Here is a 25,492-nt window from a genome sequence, read left to right on the forward strand (position 1 = left end):
GCCGCATGCGGCCCGCAGGCCATAGTTTGCCCACCCTTGATTTATGACATATCATACAGCAGACAATATAAATATGCAAAGAATTGTTCATTTATGACATATCATACAGCAGGCAATATAAATATACAAAGAATTAATCATTTATGACATATCATACAGCAGGCAATACAAATATACAAAGAATTAATCATTTATGACATATCAGCAGACAATATAAATATGCAAAGAATTATTCATTTATGACATATCATACAGCAGGCAATATAAATATGCAAAGAATTATTCATTTATGACATATCATACAGCAGGCAATATAAATATGCAAAGAATTATTCATTTATGACATATCATACAGCAGGCAATATAATATCCAAAGAATTATTCATTTATGACATATCATACAGCAGGCAATACAAATATACAAAGAATTAATCATTTATGGCATATCATGCAGCAGGCAATACAAATATACAAAGAATTAATCATTTATGACATATCATACAGCAGGCAATACAAATATACAAAGAATTATTCATTTATGACATATCATACAGTAGGCAATATAATATCCAAAGAATTAATCATTTATGACATATCATACAGTAGGCAGTATAAATATACAAAGAGTTAATCATTTATGACATATCATGCAGCAGCAGGCAATATAAGTATTTGACTTGGGGTGTATTCTGGGATGCACAGTTGTGGAATTTGCAATCATTTCTGTAAAAAATAATCTTGCCAAAAATTCCAGAATGCATAAAATATTGTGCATCACATTTTCAAGCCCTACTTTATTTCTTTATTAAATCTCTTCTTTAATTCAGGTAATATGCCTCTTGTTTTGGAATTATCGCCACCCCCTTTTTTTAAAAAAAAATTCAGTTCTTTATAGACCCTGATGACTTAAATCCAAATTGAATTGTCTGACTTTTCCCAAGATTTCTTGTAGGACAAGCCTATTTGTTGAGAATTTAATAGTCTTTGAGTACAAACAAGCAAGTTGCAAAAATAAAGGTAATTCAGATTCACTATATGCCCACCATAAGGAAGAGTATATTATTTTATTATATTGTATGCCTGTTGCCAGTTTGGTTGCCACACAGTAACCTTAGTTGTACACCATCAACAGCTACCAAACTTTGTGGATGGCTTGCACTAGGGGAAAAGAAGAACCCTATCAATTTCAAGCTCAGATACTCCAAGATCAAGGTCACTGTGACTTAGAGAAGGATAATGGATTCTATGCAATAAATGTTCCATCTACGTTACCAATCTTTGTATATAGCTTGCATCAGAGGTAAGGAAGAATCCTATCAATGTCAGGGTCAGAAGGTAAAGGGTCAAGGTCACTTGCAGAAGAAATATAATTTTGACACCATAACTTGTTTTTTGCATCAACTATAATTATGGAACTTTGTGGATGGTTTGCACTTGATGTAAGGAAGAACCCCATTGGTATTTGGAGTAAGACGGCCAAAAGTCATGGTCACTGATTGAAAGAATAAAAAATGTTTCCACATAATAGCATGATTTCAGCATGACATCCATCAGCCAAATTCTGAAGAAATCTTCTGTGTAGAATAAGGAAGAAGGCTATTGATTTGGGGGTAAAAGCTCAACATCATAGAGATACTGACTGCATGAAGAAAACTGGTTTTCAGACAATTCTACATCATTGACCTGGTCCAAAGTTTGTGGATGGCTTGTAATATGGGAAGGAAGAGACCTATTGACATTGGGGTCAAAAGGGTAAAGGTCAATGTCAATCTGATAGAAAGGAATAAAATGTATTCAGCACAGACATTTCAGCCATCTACATAGAAGTGATTCCCAACTTTTTTGAGTATGAGGACCCCTATTTAACTTCGCAGTATTTTCTGTGCCCCCTGCCCCCACTTGCTAATTGTTGTTAGTACTTTTATGCCCCCTTGCAGTTACCCTGTAGACTGCCAGAGGTCCATGCACTGCCCACATGATGGGAACTACTCACATAGAGGACTGGAAATCACAATAGCTTTGTGGGTAGCATTTTGGACCTGTAATCAAGGGTCATGGGTTTGATAATAATTTGCTGTTTGTTGGACCCTGTGGCAGCAATAAGGTTAGAAATTATTTGTATATTTTTCATATCCTTGATGCCTTCGGTTTTTAAATTGTATGGGGAGTACAAACGGGATGGTGTGAGAATACTGTAGTTATAAATCAGAAACAGCACTGTCATTTACATTTTGTTTTCATTGCAACAGTTTAAAATTGTTATTCAATAACTCTGACATTCTGCTTCACATGGGTCCCTTTTATGGTCCTTTGTATCTCTTCATGCCCCTTTGTAGCATTTTGTGGTCCTTTGAGGTTTTTATTAGGTATACCTTTAGCCCCAGCATTGACAACTAAATCAAGTTCAGATGATTTGGAAGCAGCAATGCAGTCCATCCAGATTTACTTAAGCAAACATCTCTACGATTGTTCTAGAATAATATGACTTTGAGCAAGTGTTTTATCTTAGCAAATAGACAAAACTCCCACATGCAACATACTAAATACATGTACCATCTATGTTCACTTTTAAGTCAAGTCTAACTGCAAACAACATAGACCCTAGTCTATCGTTGGATAATGCACCAGCACATCAGGATCTATGTTGTTTGTGCTACTGATTGCTAATAACAAAGTGCATAGACTCAGTTCTGCCATTGCATAATGTGCTGGGAGATCTGGCTCTATGTAGTTTGCAGTTGACTGGGTTTATGTTCAAGTTATATGGTATATTTAAATCAATCCTGACTCCAGTTTAGTGCTTGATTTATCATAACAGTTTTTTGCTTTGTGTTTCAGGCAGAAATATTTATTGTAAATATGTCTAAAAGCAGAGGTTGTTCCTGGTTTTCAATCCTATTACACAGGTCAATAAAATCTGTTTTGATTTAGGTCAAATATTGTAATGAGCTTAATCCCATTTGGAATAAATAGAACTGGGTCAACCAATTCTAGGTTGGTGTGGACTGAAATGTTTGAAGAAAAGAGATGTATCAGGCTAACTAATACCCAAAATCATCTTTTAAGTCTCAGTTCCTAAACACATGTAAACATTTGCCTGAAGTAAATATGCTTTAATTAAGTTAACAGGTCGCAAATATAGCACTCACATTACAAGACAGGCTAGATTGGTTATCTGGAATTATTTGTGTGACTACTATCTATATTCTTTATTCAGGTGCAAAATCTTATTTTTTTTTAGTTCACAAGAAAACTGTCTAAAACTTAAATTTGGGGTGTTTGGTTGGTAGAGGCAACTTTTTTTTTTATTGATTGACCGTTTACATTTTTGTTGTAGTCTACAATTGCAATTAAATCAAAATCTGTGTTGTCTATATATATCAAGTTGAAATCTTTGTTGTCTTTATATCAATCAGAATCTTTGTTGTCGATATATCAGTTACTTTTGACATCTTTTATATTAATTATGTTGTTTCAAATGAGAAGATACCTATACTGAGACAGCAGTTTGCGGTGTTCAAGTTGTCAGAACTGCTTCATGTCTTCTTACTGTGTAAAAGGTTAAACTGTTTCCGCTTAATCACTAGATTCACTGGGATTAAGTAGATTAACTGTCAAAGACTACTACTGCCTTCATGAAAAAATTCCAAGAAATATTGCTTCTTTCATTTCCTCCCTTATGATCATTTGTTGAGTGGAATATGTGCCATCATTTTCATTCAGACTGATAGCCAGTCAGTGTATGCGTTGTATTTACCATTGATGCAGTGGCATGTGGGATGAACATGAGCTGCGAGTATTATTGTTGTATGTTAATTTTCATACCAATTCAAATCTAAATGTTGACATATGAAATAGTTTTATTTGGCTGACTTTTATTACTGATTTTTACATGCATACTCAGGAGTAGGAGTCCCAGTCCAGCACCTGGGTAAGTACAAAATTGCATGCTGTCTATACTTACAAGTCCAATAACTGCAAACTGCACATAGATCTAGATCTGCTATTGCTTAATTCACCAGCATATATGGGTCTGTGCAGTTTGTTATGTACTGATAGACCAGGGTCAATGTTGTTTGAGGTTTGACTCAACTTATAAGCAGATAAAAGCAGTATTTTTTAGTAAGCTTCATTATTTCATTATTTTTGTACAAAATAACTGATTTTATGTTATCATTTGTGGTAAAAATGATGTGTGAATCCTTAAATAAAGAATGTTATTATTTAAAATATAAATATTCACACTATGTAAGTATTTATTTCCCCCTTTGTGAGACCTTGTTTATTATTATTGTTAGATGGCTTCTGTAATTACAAATGTTAAAGCCTTGCCATTAATAATAAACCAAGCTTTCCATTATTTTCAGATATTTATTTTGCTAATGATTCATTTAATTTATTTCTATCTTGTAATTTCCCTGTGTATCAATATTTTGATTGCCCTGTCATTGTTTGAGTAGAAACATCAAATGTTCGAAACGGTTTGTTAATTCTAAGCAAAAAGATATGCCACTTTTGTTACATGGCATGTTTTTCCCATTGTCATCATTGTTGTTGGTATGAATATTTTCATGTAACTGCATTTTGCTGAAATTTGTCTATGTATACACCTATGAAACTTGATCCATACTGAAGATTGTTACACTGTTAACAAAAGTAGATTACATTGACCTATTTTTAAAGTCTTGTTCTACTATGTAAAGTTTTAGTACTCTTCTCCATTTTCTGGCAGGGTTTCATGTACAATCACCAAAGTTGATATTAAGTGCATTAGTTAGTTGTTTGGTTGTGGGGTGGGGGTGGAGGGCATTAAAAATTCATGCCCATAGAAAACAATTCCTTTCTCTAGTGAAACATTTTATTTTTTAAAAATTTTTTGTGCATAAAATGCAGCAGAGAGGCATCTTCAAGGACATGTAATTTCAAGATTTCCACTTATTTCTGAAGGACGCGCCATTAAAACTAACTGAATGTATGAAAATTGTACATTACACTTTCAGGTCTTACCTTTATTTCTTCATTAAATATTCAGAAATGCCCCCCCCCCATTACAGATTGAGAGGGGAATTTCCATCCAAAAGTTTTAGTCCTAGAATGGATCCGGTGCAATTTAGAGGTTATATCCTATTTCATTGTTTTATATCATAGTTAATTGTTGCCTATCATGATTTATATATATGTCAATTTTTCATGTATTTATATTAGCAAATGTATAGATACAACACTTGATACAGTATCCTGAAAATTTCATATACTCATCTATGAGTAAAATGTGTCCATCTTCAGGTGACTTTATCTGAATTCAAAAGCAATTCTTACAAGACTGGACCAGTTCCATCTGGTTTGATGCACTCATAGTACAGTATTAATACATAAGGACTGAAATGGATTAAACAATGTAGAACACATGCTACAGCTTTAATATCTAAAGCATTGAAACACTACAGCATTAATATCTAAAGCATTGAAACACTACAGCTTTAATATCTAAAGCATTGAAACACTGCAGCTTTAATATTTAAAACATTGAAACATCTAATATTTAATATCTAAAGCATTGAAACACTGCAGCTTTAATATCTAAAGCATTGAAACACTTCAGCTTTAATATCTAAAACATTGAAACACTACAGCTTTAATATCTAAAACATTGAAACACTACAGCTTTAATATCTAAAACATTGAAACACTACAGCTTTAATATCTAAAACATTGAAACACTACAGCTTTAATATCTAAAGCATTGAAACACTACAGTTTTAACATGTACTGCACAAGCAGTATGTCTCTCTACAATACGACAGATATGTATTGAAATGAAGAGGAATATAGTTTATCAGAATGATTTTGATGCAATATATAAATTTCTAGTTAACATACATTTCTTGACGCATAAGAAAACTGAGGTAAGAACAAACTTTCATTTGCTTAATGCATCATAAGTTGTTGTTGTTGTAGGGTTTAACACCATTTTTCAGCACACGATAGGCTATACATGGCGGCCAGTATTAATGGTGGAGGAAGAACCCGGGAAATCCCTGGAAAGAACCACCGACCCTCGAGAAGCTACTGGCAAGCTTTCTCACATACCCACATTGGCCGAATCCGAGACTCGAACCTACGCAGACAGAGGTGAGATGGCAGTGATCTGTAACGGAGAGCGCTTTAGACCACTCAGCCACTGGGAGCCCCTCATCATAAGTTCTTTTTTCCTTGGACATTAAAAACATCTTTCCATGGTTCCAGAGAAGTTCTTTTGGAGTCCTCTCTCTTCAGTATTGTCTTAAGTGGTCTTCTTTTAACCAGTTAAATTTCATTAGATGTTTGAAAAGTTTTTATATTCTAGCACCAAAATAATCCATGTTAGCTCTGTGGTGTGTCTCTGGCAGTATCACATTATTGTGTGCTGCATACTGTCCTCATGTGCAGATGTGCTGTTAATTTTACAATAATCAATTAACAGATCAATATTTTTCTGCAAGTTTTTGGCTTGAGATATTTCAATTTAGATTTAGGTTTTGTTAAGTGGGTTTGTCATCTGAATAATACATAAAGTTCTTAAAATGTTGTACTCTTTTATGTTTAAACGCATGATGTTTTATTCAAGATTAACAATAGAATGTTTGTCTTGCTTGTGAAAAATGTTGTACAAGGCATGACAGACCATTCACCATGATTTTCTTTGCATGTTTCAAGTAGTCTACAAGTTTAATTCAAGGTTTTTATATTTATCGGCTGTATTATTTGTCTGCAAGAAACTCAGGCTCAGACTTGAAGACCCATCAGGGTGTAACTTGAAGTCCCCAGACTTAATTGGTTTGTAACTTTAATAAGAACAAAGATAGAATCATAGAACTTTAAGAATTTACTAACTTGTATCCTTCTCATGTACTCAGTGAATTTAACTGACCTAGTTTAGTGTAAATAAGGAATTTTTAACTGGAGCTTACATTTTATGCACAAAATGTTTCTAGATTTTGGGCTCTGGTGTTTTCAGACTGCATACTAGTACATCAACATACATTGAAAATTTAGAATGGTCTGCTCTGGTGGCCTAGTGGTTAGAGCATCCACCTTGGATGCAGGAGGTCATGGGTTGAAACCTCTGTTTAGTCATACCAAAGAATCATAAAATAATGGTACTAACAGCTGCCTTGCTATTTACTCAGCATTAAGAGGCTAGTGTTAGGACTTGTCAGCCTGGTGTCAGGATAATGTGACTGGGTGTGATATCATGCTACATGTCTGCGCCATGATGCCCCAGTGCTAGACATCACTATAAACTGCCTGACTGAAATTGTTTTAAAGTCATGTTAAAAATCCAAATCACTCACACACTAGAGGGAGTGAAAATCCCAGAATCAAAGATCAAGGTTACTGATATTGAATAGAGAGAATGCTTATCAAGCAAGATTGAGTACTTGAATTTACGGGTGTTTTCTTTTCACTTTCAGATTGACTTTGGCTGACCCAAGTAACCAGTGGAACATGAGTTCAGGACCTCCTGGCAGGTAGGTATTGCCACCCATAGTGTTTGGGAGTTTACTCTTTTTGTTCTTCTTTTTCACTGTAGGATAACAAAATCAAAAACATTTCAGTTATTTAGTGCTCTTTAGATGCCTCGCATGCTGTGTGACTTGGTCATTAGATGTCTCGGTTGCTTGTATGAGGTGATCTTTGATGCCTCATTTGCTTGTATGAGGTGGTCATTAGATGTCTCAGCTGCTTGTACAAGGTGATATTTGCCTCAGTTGCTTGTACGAGGTGATCTTTGATGCCTCAGTTGCTAGTATGAGGTGGTCTTTGATGCCTCAGTTGCTTGTACGAGGTGATCTTTGATGCCACAGTTGCTTGTACAAGGTGGTCTTTGATACCTCATTTGCTTTTATGAGGTGGTCTTTTATGCCTCATTTGCTTGTTTCAGTTGGTTGAATAAGGTAGTCTTTAGGTATTTCAGTTGGTTTGAGTTGGTCTTTAGATGACGTATACTTGCTTTAGCTAGTCTTTATTTCACATGCTTGTATTAGGTGGTTTTAGGTGGCTTATGCTTGTATGAGGAGGTCTGTAGATGTATTATGCTTGTATGAGATGGTCTTTAGATAGCTCTCATGCTTTTGTGGGTGGTCTTTAGATGTGTCTTACACTTTTATAAGGTGGTCTTTAGATGGCTCTCATGCTTTTGTGGGGTGGTCTTTAGATGTGTCTTACACTTTTATAAGGTGGTCTTTAGATGGCTCTCATGCTTTTGTGGGGTGGTCTTTAGATGTGTCTTACACTTTTATAAGGTGGTCTTTAGATGGCTTTCATAATTATGAGGTGATCTTAAGATTTCTTTCATGTTTGTATGAGATGTTCTTTAGATGGCTTATGTGCTTGTATGTGGTAGTCTTTAGATGTCGCCCCTGTTCTTGTAGGAGATGTCTGTTTAGATGGCTATCATGCTTGTATAACCAGGTCTTTAGATGTCTCTTGTACTTGTACAGGGTGGTCATAAGATGATTCTCACTTATGTATAGGTGGTTTTTAGATATCTCATGTGGTTTTGAAGTGGTCTTTAGATGGTTCTTATCCTAATATGAAGTGGTCTATATTGATGACTCACATACTTGTATCAGATGGTCTTTAAATGACTCACTTTAAAGAAATTTCCTTAGTAAGCACCTACAAGGATATATATATATATATATATATATATATATATATATATATATATATATATATATATATATATATATATATATATATATGTGTGTCTTTGTGTAGATGAGACACTGAATATATCAATTTCATTGATTTCAAGATTTCCTCTTACTTAAATTATTTATTGGATATACATATGATCAGCCAGTCTTGCCATGATAGTATAGTAATTTGCCATATATTAACATTACAACCAATGGGATTCAATGTCTAATTCCATATAGTGTGCGATTCTTCTTTCCAATTTCTCTGACCCATTGGATTAATGCACTGATTCAACATTTACTCACTCTGACATTGGGGAACTACTTCCAAGGCTACCCCAATGCACATAAGATAGAATATTTCACATTTGTTCAAGCTAAAAACAATAAAAAACACATGCAAAAAAACCCAGTGAACACTTGCAGATTCCTCTGATTTACATAATCAAGATACATGTGCAGTTTCTTAAAGCTATCATCACAGCTGGCATTTTTGACATGGTATGGAGTTGAATTCCAAATCATAGCACCAAAACAATGTAGGCTACTTTAAAATTGTTTGATATTTGGTGTGTTGATATTAATATTTTCATGTGTGATTCAACTAATAATATGGTCATTTATCTAAGTGAAGCACAATCTGAGTATATATTTTTTAATGTTTTTCTTTTAATTATATATAAAGCACATGGAGAAAATAAATGCATCAGATTCCTACTTTTAGTCAAAATTAATGATGGCAACTCTTCAAAAATAAAATGCACTTCTTTGAAATTGTACATGGTGGATGCCAGCACCCTCCTTTCATTTAACTCTGTATCTTCTGCATATTTATGTAATTTTCATGTATTGCTTGTTTAATACATACTGCTATTTTTGTGATTTGTATAAGTCTGTAGGTAGAGGATCAGACCTGTAATCCAAGAATCCTGAGTTTGACACCTGTCCAGGCCAGCCTGTGTCAGCTGTATCATTATGTCAATGGGAAAGGCACTTAGATCCCATTCCTCACATTGATATATCCAGATATTGTGTTGAATGAGCAGTTTAAAAACCAACCAACCAACAAATAATTTTAATGTTATCTGAAGTCAAACTGGCCTTTAAGAGAAATAGAGTATTCTTGTTGGTGTTGTAGATTTTGAAAGTTTATTTCTTTGTTGAAGCCAAAGAAAAATAAATCTCCACAGTTCAGCTGTTTGGGCTTGAACACACTGCTGCCTTCAGTTGTAATTTGTCTCATTCTCTCCAGTAATTGGCTTGTTTAGATGGAATTAGGTACTACACAAAGTTGGTGCATTGTGTTCTTATTCATGTCAAGTACCAATGAAGCCCAGCCTAGAACTGCTGGGGTGTTAATTTTTCATATCATGATATGTCCAAGCTATCTGAAATCCCAAACAATTTTTAGGTTAGTGTGCAATTTCTAGTGCTAAAAGTAGTTTAATATCCTTCACCAAGTAAGGGTTATTACACAGAAAATTATGGGAAAAAGTATTCTGTCTCAAATTGCACATAAAATAATGGCTGAATAAGCAACAGAAACCCTGTATGGATAATTTACATGAGGTCATGAGTGGCTAATGATATTGCAAGGTTTTATATATTTTTTTGACTCTATCCTTTTCTTTCACATGATTGTAATGCTGTTATTAATTTTTTTTATTTTTGTTTTTTTTAATAAGAAGCAAATGATGATATTGCATCACTTCGCATCCAGTCTCAAGTTCTTAGTGGTATGATACACAGATGTAAAAAGTCCTGTCACATTGATGTCACATTGTCAAGTTCTTAGTGGTATGATACACACATGTAAAAAGTCCTGTCACATTGATGTCACATTGTCAAGTTCTTAGTGGTATGATACACAGATGTAAAAAGTCCTGTCACATTGATGTCACATTGTCAAGTTCTTAGTGGTATGATACACAGATGTGAAAAGTCCTGTCACATTGATGTCACATTGTCAAGTTCTTAGTGGTATGATACACAGATGTAAAAAGTCCTGTCACATTGATGTCACATTGTCAAGTTCTTAGTGGTATGATACACAGATGTAAAAAGTCCTGTCACATTGATGTCACATTGTCAAGTTCTTAGTGGTATGATACACATATGTAAAAAGTCCTGTCACATTGATGCCATCATAATGTAATGATTAGGCCATGTCAAGCTCAAGACAAGTGTTTATTTTAAAGAAGATAATGGCATGTGGAGCTGAACTGCTAGGGTTGATTTTAACAAAATTCATTCATCTTCACAGCATAGAAAATTGATACATTATGTAGTGCTGTGGGTAACAGAATTAGCTAATTTTGTTATAGCTGCTATTGATGTTATGGATTGAAAGGATTGCAGCATATGGCCAAGTCACTTTGGGTGATTACTTCTATTGATTAGTGATAATGAATTAAGTTAGAAGTCATGGAACTACCACTAATCTGGTATGATGTCAGAGTTTAGTAAATACCTGTTATCTGATTAATTGTAATTTTTCTGTGGCAAAGTGCAGAACTCACTCATTATAACACAGTTCATGGGAGATGTACAGATGACCAGTATTATAAGTGAGTGATCTTTATCCTGAGGCATGTGCCAACATGACCACATTCGAGTTGCATAAAAGAATAAAAATAGTGTATTTAAGTCAGATCAAATTAGAGGTCGTGGGTTTGATCCCTGGCCATACCAAAGACTTATATAAATGGTACTAACAGCTGCCTTGCTTGGCGCTCAGCATTAAGAGTTTAGTGTTGGGACTCATCGGCTGGATGTCAGGATAATGTGACTGGATGGGACATTATGCTACATGTCTGCGGCATGATGCCCCAGTGCAAGACATCACTATAAACTGCCACACTGCAGACATCATAACGATATGACTGAAAAATTGTTAAAGCTATGTTAAAAATCCAAATCACAACTCAACACAAATCAAATTATGATTGATTCTCATTTGCCAAGAATTAATACAGTCATTGCTTGGATAATCACTTAATTAAAATGGAAACAAAAATATTAAGCACAACAATTCCAGTGACCATGATAAAAGGAAACTCTGATTAGTTTAATTATAGAGTTTTATGGTGAGAGGCCAATGCATTCTGATTCTAACAATTATTGAGTTGAATGAAAAGAGTAAAATGTTAGAATTGATCAAGAAAACCTTTTAAGGTTTTGTGGTGCAATACAATTTCTGATTGGCCAACTCTACCATTCTACAATGTTGAAATCAAAACTTTCATGCCTTTCATACCTTGGTTTAAATCTTGTCTTTCAAAAAAGTGTCAGTACACTGCTCTTGCATGAAAACACCACCCTACCAATCATACTTGTTTTCTCTTGGAATGTAAAGTTTATAAGAATACAGCGTATGATATTGTGTATTTAATATACTGTATGAATGCATTGATGAAATACACCATTATTCTTTTCAAGCCGAATTGGTGAGCATAACTCTTTTTTTTTATAATGCAAGATGGTAATTTTGAGATCAGCTTTTGTAGCTCACTAGCCCATAAAGCTTAGTGTGCTTATTGTATAATCCAGTGTCTGTTTTTGTTATGATTTAACGCCAAGTGTCAGCACATATGGCAACCAATATATTTGGTGGAGGAAGAACTAGGGGATAAAGGAAGAACAACTGACCCACAGGAAACTACTGGAAAGGCTTTTCACATGGCCATGTTAGTAATTCTATATCTGTTGACTGTGTCCATCATGTGTTGTCCATCCAAATTGCTGTTTTCACTTTCTTATCAGAAACTGCTTGGCCAATTTAAATTAAACTTGTTATGAATTTTCTTCAAGATATGCTCTAAAAAAGTTCAGTTTTTGGTGGCTTCCCTAGCAGTAATAATGCTTCCTTATCAAGCAACAAAGATCAGCTATTTTGACTTTTTGCTAAAAATGACTCAGCCTGATATGTCAGAGATGAGTACTGATGAAGATTTTCAGCAGCTGCTTATGTTCCTTGTGTGTCTTGCAGTCTCTGCCCAATAGACCAGCACTAATTTGACATTTCAGGTGAATGTTATCATTCCTCTAGACTGGCCTGAGTGTGCTAAAGGCAGGGTGTACTTTGGCAATCCGGGCCTTACATCCTCATCTGTTCCTAATGACTTGTTCACAATGCAGCCAAGGTATGTGAACCTTTCAGCATCCTCAATGGCTTGTCCCTGTAAGAGAACAGGTGCATCTTGATTTGTTCTGACTTACAGGCATTTTGTGTTATCGATGCTGTTCTTCTCTCAGCCTGGAATCTACTGCTGACTTGGTTCTCTCCAAAATCAGCCTTTTTGAGAATCTTTCTGGGTAGGGGTAGGAGTTGAATGCCTCTCCAGTTCTGGCAGTCACTTAGGTCTCCTTTCTTAGGTATGTTGACAATATAGACCTCCACTCTTGTGGAACCTTTTCTTTGTCCCATATATCCTATAGAAGGTCAGTCTTAAAGTATCTGCTGTAGCTGTGGCATCTACTTTTATGGCTTCATGTGGGATGTTATTCTGGCTAGGGGCTCTAATACTCTTGATTTTTCTGATTGCCTGTATGACCTTTTCCATGGTAATGGGTCCTATGTTGATGTCATAATCCTCCTCTCTTCTTTGATGGGTGGTTTTTCCACAGGTATGCCCAGCTGCTGAAATGTTCTTTTCACCAATCGAGCTGTTCAACCAGTTTGCTCAGGATGTTACCATCCTTTCCACATACAGGCTTGTTTGTTTTGGTTTTCCTCCCAGAGTTGCTGTGTGATGGTGTAGATGGTCATCATGTCATTTGTTTCACTGTTTTCTCTGCATCTGTTGCAGATTTGTTGGAAGCCACCAGCTAGTCAGTCCAGTGAGATTCACTTGAAAGATGAAACGCATGTAAATAAAACATCAGATACCACTGATCTGTACCAAATAGCTGAAAACTATCCTTTGCCTTTTAGACCAGTGTATGCCATGTGAGCAATATTAGACCCAAAAGGAAAGGAAAGAAGAACACTGTTCTCTCAAGGTTTCTTAATAGGAAAAAAGGAACATCTAAGATATGGTTATGCCATACTAAAATAAAAATTAACACTGCTAAACTTTACATCATTCAAATTATTTCAGATTGGTTTAGCTATTAATTTATTAAAAAGAAAATGCTCACCAGTATAGAAAAGATAAAGAAAAAACCTCTATGAGGAGATTACAGGTTCAAATTCTATGATCCGATCAGCCTTGGTTGGCCACTGATGTCTGTTCTTGCAAGACCCTTTACTCTTATTGCCTTGGCATGACACTGTGCTATAAAACATCAAACCAAACCCAGTAATATCTATTCGTGATGGAGATTAAGCAAATTTGTTAGACTTTGAGTTAGTTTGCTTATCTGTGTGATAAGTGTCATGTCAGCATGATCTTTTAATCTTCTCTTTGCAGTGTTCAGGATGACTATCAGATGGCCCTGCAGCAGAAGAAGCTGGAGAAGGAGGTAGGCTTATGAATACTGCATACAACAGTGCAAGCAGACATTCAAGCCTTCAGACCAATAACCTATATAACCCTTGAAGTTTCTTAAAAGGACACTCAGAATCTGTACTTCATGGGGACGTGTCAATTATGTAGAGGTTAAAACAATGTGAAAGTTAACAAAAGCAGCAAAAGTCTGTTTGAACATGGTCAAATGGGTATATTTCTAGTTTTCTGAAGAATAAAAATAATTCACAAAATTGATAAGTGATAACTACAATGCCTTGGCAGCACAAAAGCTGTTATTTTGAGCAGCTAAGTGAGTTCAAGTCAACAGTGTAAGTTATAGATGATATTAGTAGATATGATATTCCCTGTACAACATAGGCCATTTTTGCAAGTTGTTTTGTGTAATTGTGGGTAAAACGGGTACAACAAATACCAGTCAAACCCATAAAGTCATGAAGAAAATTACCCACAGTGGTTGATTTGTGCATGTATTTCCACATTTACCATTGTGTGCTTTGTAGTTATCTTTTTTTTATTTATTTCAGTATTTTGAATAGCAGTAACACATTACATTACCTAGCACTATTGCCTTGGTTACCTTCTGGATGCCAAGTCCCCTCATCCAAGCTAATCATTCTTACCTCACATTTTATGGAATGCTCCAGAAATCTAGAATGGGGAGAATCTAGATCAAGTCTAACTACCATGTCATCGTATGGGATATTCTTCCTCTTTCTATGGATAGTTGCAATACTAAGTTATGTACAATTCAAGTTTTGGACAATTATAATTAATCTTCTGTTTTAATTGGGTGATTATTCCATCAGTCAGTGCATTTTTTATTGTGAATTTATCTCTTGATAGTTAAGGGGACCTTATTTTGCCATGTTCATTTTGCAGTTCTTTTTTCTGTTCTTCCCCTTTCCTTAGCCAGTGTTAAGGTAAGTATTCCTCCTGTGTGATACTTCCAGAATTTTTGTAGTACTTATGTGAGTGATAGTCATTTACTTTTTTGCCTAGGGTAAGTATCACTACCCTTTCTTCTGGAATTTTTATTAGTACATCAGTTGCAGGAATTTAATAATTAATAGTGCTTGTAGGCATTGCTATTGATTGTTTTGTTCTAGAATTTGAATAATTAGTTAATAAGTTCATGCTATAGGCAGTACATGCAAATTAAAATGATTTTATGGTACCGTTTGATCAGATGCACTCTTTTTGATTTTGTTTGTTGTATCAGCTATATTATTGCACTGCTGAACCAATAAGTACATAGGCAGTATGATTTTAGCTTCAGCAGTACATACTTTTCTTTTCAGGAATGTCACAAAATGTCAAAAAATGTGGGCACCAAAAGGCCCCATGGAATTCATACCCTACATGTTTATCTTGTACCAAGTGCCTATGAATGGCTGTCTGTCTGTTCTGTTTATAACACATTGATGTTTGTGACCTTTCCGAGAATCAGAACACCAATAAAGAGGTGAAAAAATGCCATTCTTATCTTTATGATCTTGACCCCAGGAGTGCATGGGAACCTTATTTTCTTGATCCCAGGAGTGCATGGGATCTGCCTCTTCCAAAGGAAAGAGTACTGTCCCAGTGGGATAGTTTTGTTCCGAGTCCTACAAAAAGTGGAACATGATTCTTTAGTGCCAGGAAAGGATGGGTTTAACTCATTTGGCCCCAGCACTGTTTTCAGTATCTCTGCTGATATGCCTCAGAAGCATAAAGCTGTGTCTAGCTGTTTGTGCCCCATAGTTTTTACCTGTTTGAAAACATCGTGCACATGCATTCACTCTTACCTTAATTTCTCTTCTTATATCCAAACAAAATCCATGAAATTTTCACCATTTATTTCAAATGAATTTGTCGACGCATTGGTGTAATTTTTTCCCTATTTGTCGAAGTCTTTCACAACTTATTTATACAGTATTTACAAACTTATGTGCAATGTTTATCCGCAAGAACTCCGTCATCATCGCTGTCAGCATCATCATCTTCGGACGATTCAGTCTCAGAAACTTCTATGTCCAAATCTAAATCTCACAAAATATTCAACTGCTGAACATATCTTTCCTCAGCTTGCTCAGTAATTTCAAGATCAAACCCGAGAAACTCCACATTTTTGCTCTCATCAAAAATCACTCTCCTGTCCGCCATCATTTACGATTTTTCATGAACAGAACACGTGTAGTTAAACCGCTCTCAAACTTTTGCCTTTTGCTTCTGAACAATTCAAATTTCCACAAATGAAAGTAAAATCATTTCTGATTGGTTTAATAGTTGTTTAGTTCTTGGAATAAACCATTTCTAACCAATCAGAAACGTTGTATCTAACACACATTCATCACGCCTGGAGATGGGATCGGCCATTGAATGCAGTAAACAATTCACGACTACAGGCGGGATCGGCCAGTGAATGCAGAAACTGGATCATGCCTACAGACGGGATCGGGGCCGAATGAGTTAGTCAGTGCTTCTGAAGAGTCACAGAACTCTGTCTAGTTGGGCACTCCTTGATCCCTGAAGGGTATGAGACCTGTCTCTCATGAAGTCAAGAGGTGTAATGCCCTAAAGAGTTGCAGTTGCAGTACTCTGGTAGTTGGGGTGGGTGGGAGCGGCATGGAGACCAAGTCAGGGTGATATACCAGAGACTGTGTCAGATGGTCAGTCTCTTGCTTTCTATTCCAATAAAAACTAAAGGTTTCAGCCTAGCCTCAGCTTCCAGAGCTTTAACCAGGGTGTGGGAATTGTTGCTGCCCACCTCAGGGCCCTGAGAATCCCCATCCTCCAGTATTTTGGTGACTGACTCATGCATAATGGCTTTCAAGACTCTCTTACACAAAATCAGTCCCACCGCTAGTCTACATTGACCAGACTAAGTCTCATTCTGACCCAAGAGAAGTTGGAGCTAATCCCTGATCAGGATTTCATTTAAATGGAGATGAATTTCCTCACCAACCTTGGTCGAGTTGTATTCCACTGGATGAATAGACAGAATTCTGCCTCAAGTCAAGATCACATCGGCTTGCCTATATCTATTGCTCCTATTGGTCTTGAACGCCAAGTTTTTCCTTCTGGCAAACTGGAAACTATACAGAAAACTTCTATCAGGTGAGATTGCACTAGGGTCAGAATTTCTTCACAACTTGTTGGTGGGCCAGTTGGGAACCATTTCTGGACAGTGTCCCAGTACACATCCCTGAATGCTGCTTTCAGTGTGTCTTGGACAGGTCAGATTAAGGTTTGGCTTTCGTTTGGAGCTGTAAGTGGTAGACTGTAAGGGTTTATTTTCCCATGATGAAAGCTACCCCTTACATAAACAATTTGGAAATGAGGATGGTATTTTGTAGCCCTACTGGGGTATGTCACCTTAAACAATTTGGAAAACAGGGTGGTATTTTTTAGCCCTGCTGAGGTGTGTCACCCAAAACAATAATTGTGTGATGGTCTCCTCTGACAAGACATTGGTAGTAATGTACCTCCAGTGACAAGGATATACACATGCTACTTCTCTTTGGATGGAGATTTGGAATGTTCTTGCTGTGCAGACTTGGAGTGGATTACCCCCCCCACCCATGTCTGACATATTCAGTGAAAGAAAACTTTTCTGGCAGATATTCTGTCTGGGAGAAGCAAAGTAGTTCTCACTGAATTGTCACTGAATTAGTCCATAACCATGTCCCTCCTGCTGTGACTGTGTAACATGAAGAGTCTCTTGGTGGACTTGTTCACAATGAGACTAAACTACACCCTGTTAGGACTCCTCAATCCTGGTTCAGAGGGTATGGGCAGTTGCCTTTTCAGAATGACTCCACAAGTGCTCCACAAAGTCAGGACTTCCACTGCTCAGCTCATTATGATAGCTCCTCTTTTGCCCCAACAATCGTGGTTCAGAGATATATTCAGCCAGTTGGTGGAGCAGCCTGGGACATTACCTCAGTGGGACCTGTTGTCAGTCACAGCATAGGCAGTTTCTTCTTCACAACTACCTCCAGATTCAAATGATTTTATCCATCAGGACATGTGTTCAAGTAAGGTTGTCAACTGCTTCATCCAGGCCAGGAGATAATCTACATGTTAGGTCTACAATACATTGTGAAGAGTCTATTGCAATAGGAGCTGTAGGAAAGATGTTAATTCTAGCAGTCCTTCTTAGAGTGCAGTGACAGACTTTCTTCTTCCTGTTTGGTTTTTAGTATTGTGTAATTAGGTAATCATTTGTCCAACATGCTCAATTTCTCTAAGGGTCTGGCCACTGGTTCAACCCTCATCCTCCTGATCTTATCAAGTAATTTGAACTGCAGAAATAAAATGTCACTCATTAAAACCTAGACAGAATCTATCAATAGTGTTGTGTCATCCTACAATTTTCAAGAGCACTCTTGTTTTCTGTCTCATCTTCATGTAATTTCTGAATTCAACATTTAAATATTTTCTTGTTTGTAGAGCGTTTTATGTTACTGTCCTCTCTGATAAACATCTTGCCAAGGTGTTGACATCCCACTTCACCATCTCACCTCTGTCTGCATGGGTTCGAGTCTCAGATTCAGCCAATGTGGGTATGTGAGAAAGCTTGCCAGTAGCTTCTCGTGGGTCAGTGGTCCTTTTCCGGGGTTTTCCTGGGTTCTTCCTCCACCATTAATACTGGCAGCCATGTATAGCCTATCATGTGCTGAAAAATGGCGTTAAACCCAATAACAATTAAACCCAACAACAACAACAACATCCCACTTCAAGTTTCCCAGCCAATAATATCAAGAGTGTAATTATAAAATTGTTGGCTTTATTAACAACACTTCCTTTTTTTAGGCTCTCAAATGTTAGCATGATGTAATTCACAGTATAAGCTATAGTGTTAGCTTTATTGTCCCACTTTAGTTACAGCATTTAGATTGCAACTTAATACAACAATTAACATCACAAATTCGTCTACTATAAAATCTAGTTTTTTAATTTTATGGGGGAGACTGTGAATCTTATTTAAGCTGAAAAATTTTCTTTTCTTTATCTCAAGCTAATGAATATTTTTTCCAAATAATATCACGGATATAATATGCTGTTATTTTGCTATGTTGTTTGTAATTAGACCTGAGAATATAGGTCTATTGATTGAGTTTACTATTTGATAATGTCTTATCTTCCTGGCAGTTTTTGATCACCAAAAGCTGGGATGTTCAGCAAAACCTGTACGTTTTAAAAATTTTGTTTTGAATATTTAGCCCAGTCAGTGGAATTCTTCAGACTAATGAGCACAAGATCATTTAATTGCCTACTTGACCATTTTCCTGGTGATAACATTGTCTGGATGTAATTGTCTTATTGATTTCTCAGCAGCACATTATCAGCCATTAATGACTCCTGCCATCTTCATTTCCATTTTGATAGGTTTTCATCACATATTGTTTGCCTGGTTTGAGCAGAGTTTGATTGATCTGCAATTCAATATGACTTAATAAGTGGGAATCAGTGATGGATGACATTAAGGGATGCAATTACTGGTGTGTTTTGTTTATTGTTGCTACTTTGATTCAATGTTACATGAAGTCACTGGCAAGTCTCTTCATGGGCAATTAACCTCCAGCATGTTTTGTGTCACATGAAGTCACTGGCAAGTCTCTTCATGGGTCAGTCACCCACATCATTTTAGTGTTACATAAAGAAACATGCAAATCTCTTTCTGGGTCATTCACTTCCATTATGTTTAGTGTTTTGTGAAGAAACTGGCTAGCCTCTTAATGGGTCATTCACTTCCATCAGGTTTAGTGTTATAGGAAGTTAAGCTTTTGGTTATCATGGTGTTTCATGAAATAAAGATGAAAATTTGTTTCGTGAGCAGATCTATCCATGTAGAGTTATTTTAAACTGCATAGGAGATTCTGCTGTCTAAGTAGTTATAATGCCTCATCATAATGCTGTACACGGGAACCATAAAAACGACCCATGTTATTTGTTGGGCTACCTTATATTGAGGTATGTTCCAACAAGACTGTCATAATAGTTCCTAAAAACAAAGTATAAAGGGGCCCCAAGTGGCCGAGTGGTCTAAAGCGCTCTTCGTTACGGATCACTGCCATCTCACCTCTGTCTGCGGCGGTTTGAGTCTAAGATTCAGCCAATGTGGGTATGTGAGAAAGCTTGCCAGTAGCTTCTCGAGGGTCGGTGGTTCTTTCTGGGGTTTTCCCGGGTTCTTCGTCCACCATTAATACTGGCCGCCATGTATAGCCTATCTTGCGCTGAAAAATGGCTTTAAACCCTACTACAACAACAACAACCACCCCCTTGGTAACTCACGCCCTGATAACACACGAACCCTCTTATAACACAGGGTCAGGTGTGGATCCCATTTTTTAAACCAGAAAATACTCCAAAAATTGATTCCTATTTGTTGAACTTGAAGAAAATCGCGATCAAAATTGGTAACGGAAACTTTGATGTATCGCACATTGTATTGTCGAAAATGGTAGATAGGACCTGGAAATTTTAATCAACACTATGAAATATCAAATTTAGAAAAAGGTCATACATTTTTTTTACATTTTCATTCCAAACAACATTCCTAGTACACTGCAATTAACGATATGTAAGGAAATTTAAATCAATGAAAATGTCAGTCACGCTGAGATAAGCAGTACTTTAATAAATAAATACGAATTAAATAATTTTTTTATCAATTGAAATTTGTGTTCTAGCTCTATTTTTTAGTTCCTTTTAAGTGTAATCGTCATAAATGCAATGTGTCCTCTTGTAATTATGCATAAAATGTGTCAATCTACCATAACAGCTATGTCCGCGAGCATTTCTCTGAGAACCTAATTTAGTGCCGGCTGTGTTTTGATAACTGACTTCTGGAATTACTTATTGTATTGTTGCACTGAATTAAAAGCTGACCTCCTTTGTATTATCACATTAATTATGTCTTTTGAGTCAAATAAAGGAGGTGGAATAAAAGAAAACCCTTCAAACTAAAAATCTAGCGGCCCCAGTCATATGTCGGGTGAACTCACTTCATTTGATCAATCGAACACCTATAAATGTTACTGTGTATGTAACATAAACTACATTAAACTAACCAACTTTTTCATAAATGTGATCAAAGATAACAAGGCAGCCAAGCGAAACGAATACTTCGTAAAAGTGTTTGATTTCACAGATATGGACCATTGTGGGCAAGCAAGTTACAGAGAAATCTTTAACTGGCACTTAGAGATATCCTCAAGGATGATAAGAAGTTTCATTATTAATTCCAATTAATTAATTCACTACATCAATATTGTACTAATTGAGCAATATAAAAATTGAGTTTCAACGTAGACGATTGTCTCACAAAATAAATGTCGCATATTTTTGAATAAAAAGAGTCTTGTTTGGTGGTGTATCAAGAGTTAGTCTAGTTCCCTGCTCTGTGGACCCTCGATTTGGCAGGATAATGTTAAACACCACTCCAGGAACCAGACTCATCAAGAAAACAAAAAGCAGTGATGTAATGCACATATGTTTTTATGCATACACATGATGGTTGTTGGAACCAGTTGGAACAATCTTTCATTTGTTGGACATTTTGAAAATAAATGTTTTTTAAACAGAATAACGAACAACTTCATTAGAAAAAGCACGTTATTAAAAATTATTTTCGACGTGATTGTAAAATGAGGATTCAGTCAATAAACAGCCCAGTTCCCTAATGCTTCCCCCCCCCCCATGGTTTTCTCAATGTCAAAGCATTTTTTTCAATCTTTTCAAGTCCCTCAGTAACTCACACCATGCTTATAGTGCGGTCTATGTTTGTGGACCCCATTGTGCGTGATTTATTGAGGGAGAGGTGTGTGTGTGTGTGTATATATATATATATATATATATATATATCTATATATATATATATATATATATATATATATATATATATATATATATATATATATATATATATATATATATATATATATATATATATATATGGTCAGCTGGTAATTTGGCTTCTATTGTTTTTGTGAGGGAATTTTACCTTTATTATTTTTAATCTTGTAGGAAAATATCCTTATGCTTTTTTGAAGATGTATGTTCCTAATGTTTTTTGTATTTTTTTACCTTTACATTTTAGAACTTTAATTTTTAATTAGACCTGTATAGCCAGTATTGTACTGATGGACCAATACACCCTATATATGGATATACACATTTTTGTTATCTGAGTTGCAGTTTTTAAACTCTGAGAAGCAAATGGTAGTAGAAAGTTGTAGAAACATAATTTGAAACTTGTTTTTCAACTGTACCACACGTCTAATAACCAATGTCAAAAACATTTCAACTGTACCACACTTCTGATAACCAATGTCAGATATAAAAATGGTTTAATAAACTTGATATGGAAAATATTGATCAGAAACTGTCATTTCTCAATTGCATGTTCAATACTGTAATTAAGGCTGTATCAGTTTATCATATGTCACCAGCCCAAGTTAAGACAAGAAGATTATGATGTAACAGATGGTTTCAGTGTAAGCACTGACTCTCTTTGTATTACCATAGCATGACATTCACAAGTCCTAATCTAGCATGGCCCTGAAATCTACGAGCATTTTTGTGTGCACAAAGTGTAAATTTGTGCTAAGTCAGAAAAGTTTTAAATACAGTGGCGTTAATAAGAAGAAAAACAAACTTCTATATGTTTTTCAGTTTTTGCCTATAACATTTTTGCTACACAGCTTTTGCATTTTTGCATAGCACACACACACACACACATACATACATATATACATATACATACATATATATATATATATATATATATATATATATATATATATATATATATATATATATATATATATATATATATATATATATATATATGTAAAGGAACTTACTTTTCTAGTAAACTCATAGATAGAGGGATGTTGGATGTTCTTTCTTCATTTTATGTGTCTGCTTATTATGATTAATGCTCACCTCATGAAATTTACTAGTACTCAAATTAAGAATAATGTACTTTTACTGTATATATTCATTTATAAGGCTAATTCAATTCCAAACTGCACAGACACAGATCTACCATGACAGTATAATGTACCAGAAGACCTGGGTCTGTGTAGTTTTGAGTAATCAATAGAGCAAACAACATAGACCCTGATCTACTAGTACATTATGCATTGGCAGATCAGGGACTATTTTGTTTGCAGTTGGACTCGACTTATAAATGAACATATTTAGCATGTGTTGCTGGCAGACTTGGCTTTTTTGATACTCTTATGGAGGTCAGTATTCATTTGTGGAAAGTCATTAAGTATACTGCAAGAAATATATTAACCAAAAGAAAAATTGTTCATTATGTCATATTTATAATATTTTCACATAATTTATCCCCATATCTTGCTGTATTGTCACTTAGACGAGAGAAATTGACAAAAAGAAGTAGCAGATACAGGAAATTGAAACAATGTAATTGTCATCATGATAAAAGATCTATCCATCTACATATGTGTAAATATGACAAAACATATAGATAATAGGCAAAATCCATAAATTGATCTGATGCTTTCCGTTTCTAACAGCTTCATTTCTTGTTCAATTGTGATGTCTGAAAACCATAGCACTGCAGTCAGGAAACTTCTGAACTAGATTTTATGACAAGTTTAAAATTGTAACATGTAATTAACTTCTGCCAAGTTGATAGCTATTAGTAATAGATGAATCATTGAATATACATGTATGTATGTCAGTACAAAGTTGAATTGTATCATAAAATGTCACCAGAAGTGGTGATCAGACTGTTTATATCACTGACAGATATTGATGACTTTCATGTTGACGATGATGCATGGTGGTGCATGTAATGACAGCAATAATAATGATGATGGTAGTCATCATCATTATTGTTATTCTTCACTCAGGCACTTAACTCCACTTACCTTGATATTATAAAACTTTTGACTGTTGCTGTTCCAGAAAACATTGATTGTATCAAATACTATTATCTTTACATCAGTATGATAACTATAGTTTCTGACCATAAAAGACATGCTTAAATGTTCGTAATCTGACCCATAAAAACAGGCATCTACTAGAATGTACCTATTCTGACCAAAAAAGACATTTTGCTTAAACTGAAATATACCTGATCTGACCCATAAAAGACTTGCTTAAACTGAAATATTACATTTTCTGACCCATACAAGACATGTTTAAACTTGTATGTTCCTAATCTGACCCATTGTACCTAATCTAGCCCCAAAAAGACATGCTTAAACATAAATGTACCTAATCTGACCCATACAAGACATGCTTCAACTTAAATGTACCTAATCTAGCCCATAAAGACATTTTTAAACATAAATGTACCTAATCTGACCCATACAAGACATGCTTCAACTTAAATGTACCTAATCTAGCCCATAAAGACATTTTTAAACATAAATGTACCTAATCTGACCCATACAAGACATGCTTCAACTTAAATTTATGTAATTTGACCTATAGAAGACATGGTTAAACATAAATATACCTAGTCTAGCCCATAAAAGACACGCTTAAACTTAAATGTACCTAATCTGACCGCAAAATGTGTTTAAAACTTAAATGTACTTAATCTGACTGCAAAATGTGTTTAAAACTTAAATGTACTTAATCTGACCGCAAAATGTGTTTAAAACTTAAATGTACTTAATCTGACTGCAAAATGTGTTTAAAACTTAAATGTACTTAATCTGACTGCAAAATGTGTTTAAAACTTAAATGTACTTAATCTGACCAATACAAAATGTGTTTAAAACTTAATTGTACCTAATCTGCATATAATCAAATAACTCAAAGAACTGCATCACATATTTGCTAATAGATATCCTAAGAAATTTGTCGATATGCAAATACATGCACCATATGCAAATTTTGTGCATGAGAACATGGTATACAAAGAAGAAAGTAAGATAAATAGTTCAGTAAAAACACCCACTGTATCAAGATTACAATCAAACCTGCCTTAGCAGTCACCTCTTTATATCAGCCACCTTTATATGCAGGTCAGGAACAATAAGATCATTTTTTTGTTTCACTTGCCACACATGCATTATTGTCTCACTTGCCATAGCATGGGGATGAATAGGTACCAATTTGAAAGGAATCATCATTGTTGTCTAACTATATTATAGTTCTTGGATAAAGCTTGTGTTGAAGTTTTTGCAGGTCAGATATATGGGACGGATACATCATTGCATGTATGCAGGTGAAACACCTGGTGTTTGCAGAATGCTTAATTATATTGAGAATATATTTGTCAACTTTTGAGGTCATCCTCGTCCACTTTCAAAAGGTCAGTTCTGGAACTTAGGGTTACCATTACAGACGGCTTTATGCATTGCT

General features: G+C 35.4%; 1 protein-coding gene across 9 annotated transcripts in view; it reads left to right on the top strand.

The window, feature by feature from the left end:
- Positions 1-25,492, top strand: part of LOC149786729 (tubby-related protein 3-like) — a 165,388-nt gene that overhangs the window by 58,223 nt on the left and 81,673 nt on the right. For 8 of the 9 annotated variants that reach the window (XR_016425023.1, XM_089977226.1, XM_089977228.1 and 5 more), the window contains 2 exons: positions 7,455-7,511; positions 14,096-14,147. Coding sequence is in view for 8 of the 9 variants with exons in the window: in XM_089977225.1 (XP_089833351.1) it covers positions 7,455-7,511; positions 14,096-14,147 (109 nt within the window). In the remaining variant the exon portion in view is untranslated. Of the gene's footprint in view, positions 1-3,904; positions 3,932-7,454; positions 7,512-14,095; positions 14,148-25,492 lie in introns of all 9 variants that reach the window. The other variant, XM_089977229.1, reaches the window with a different exon arrangement.

The sequence above is a fragment of the Sinohyriopsis cumingii genome, chromosome 12 (assembly GCF_028554795.1).
Source record: "Sinohyriopsis cumingii isolate HCF-2022 chromosome 12, ASM2855479v2, whole genome shotgun sequence".
Classification (NCBI taxonomy): domain Eukaryota; kingdom Metazoa; phylum Mollusca; class Bivalvia; order Unionida; family Unionidae; genus Sinohyriopsis; species Sinohyriopsis cumingii.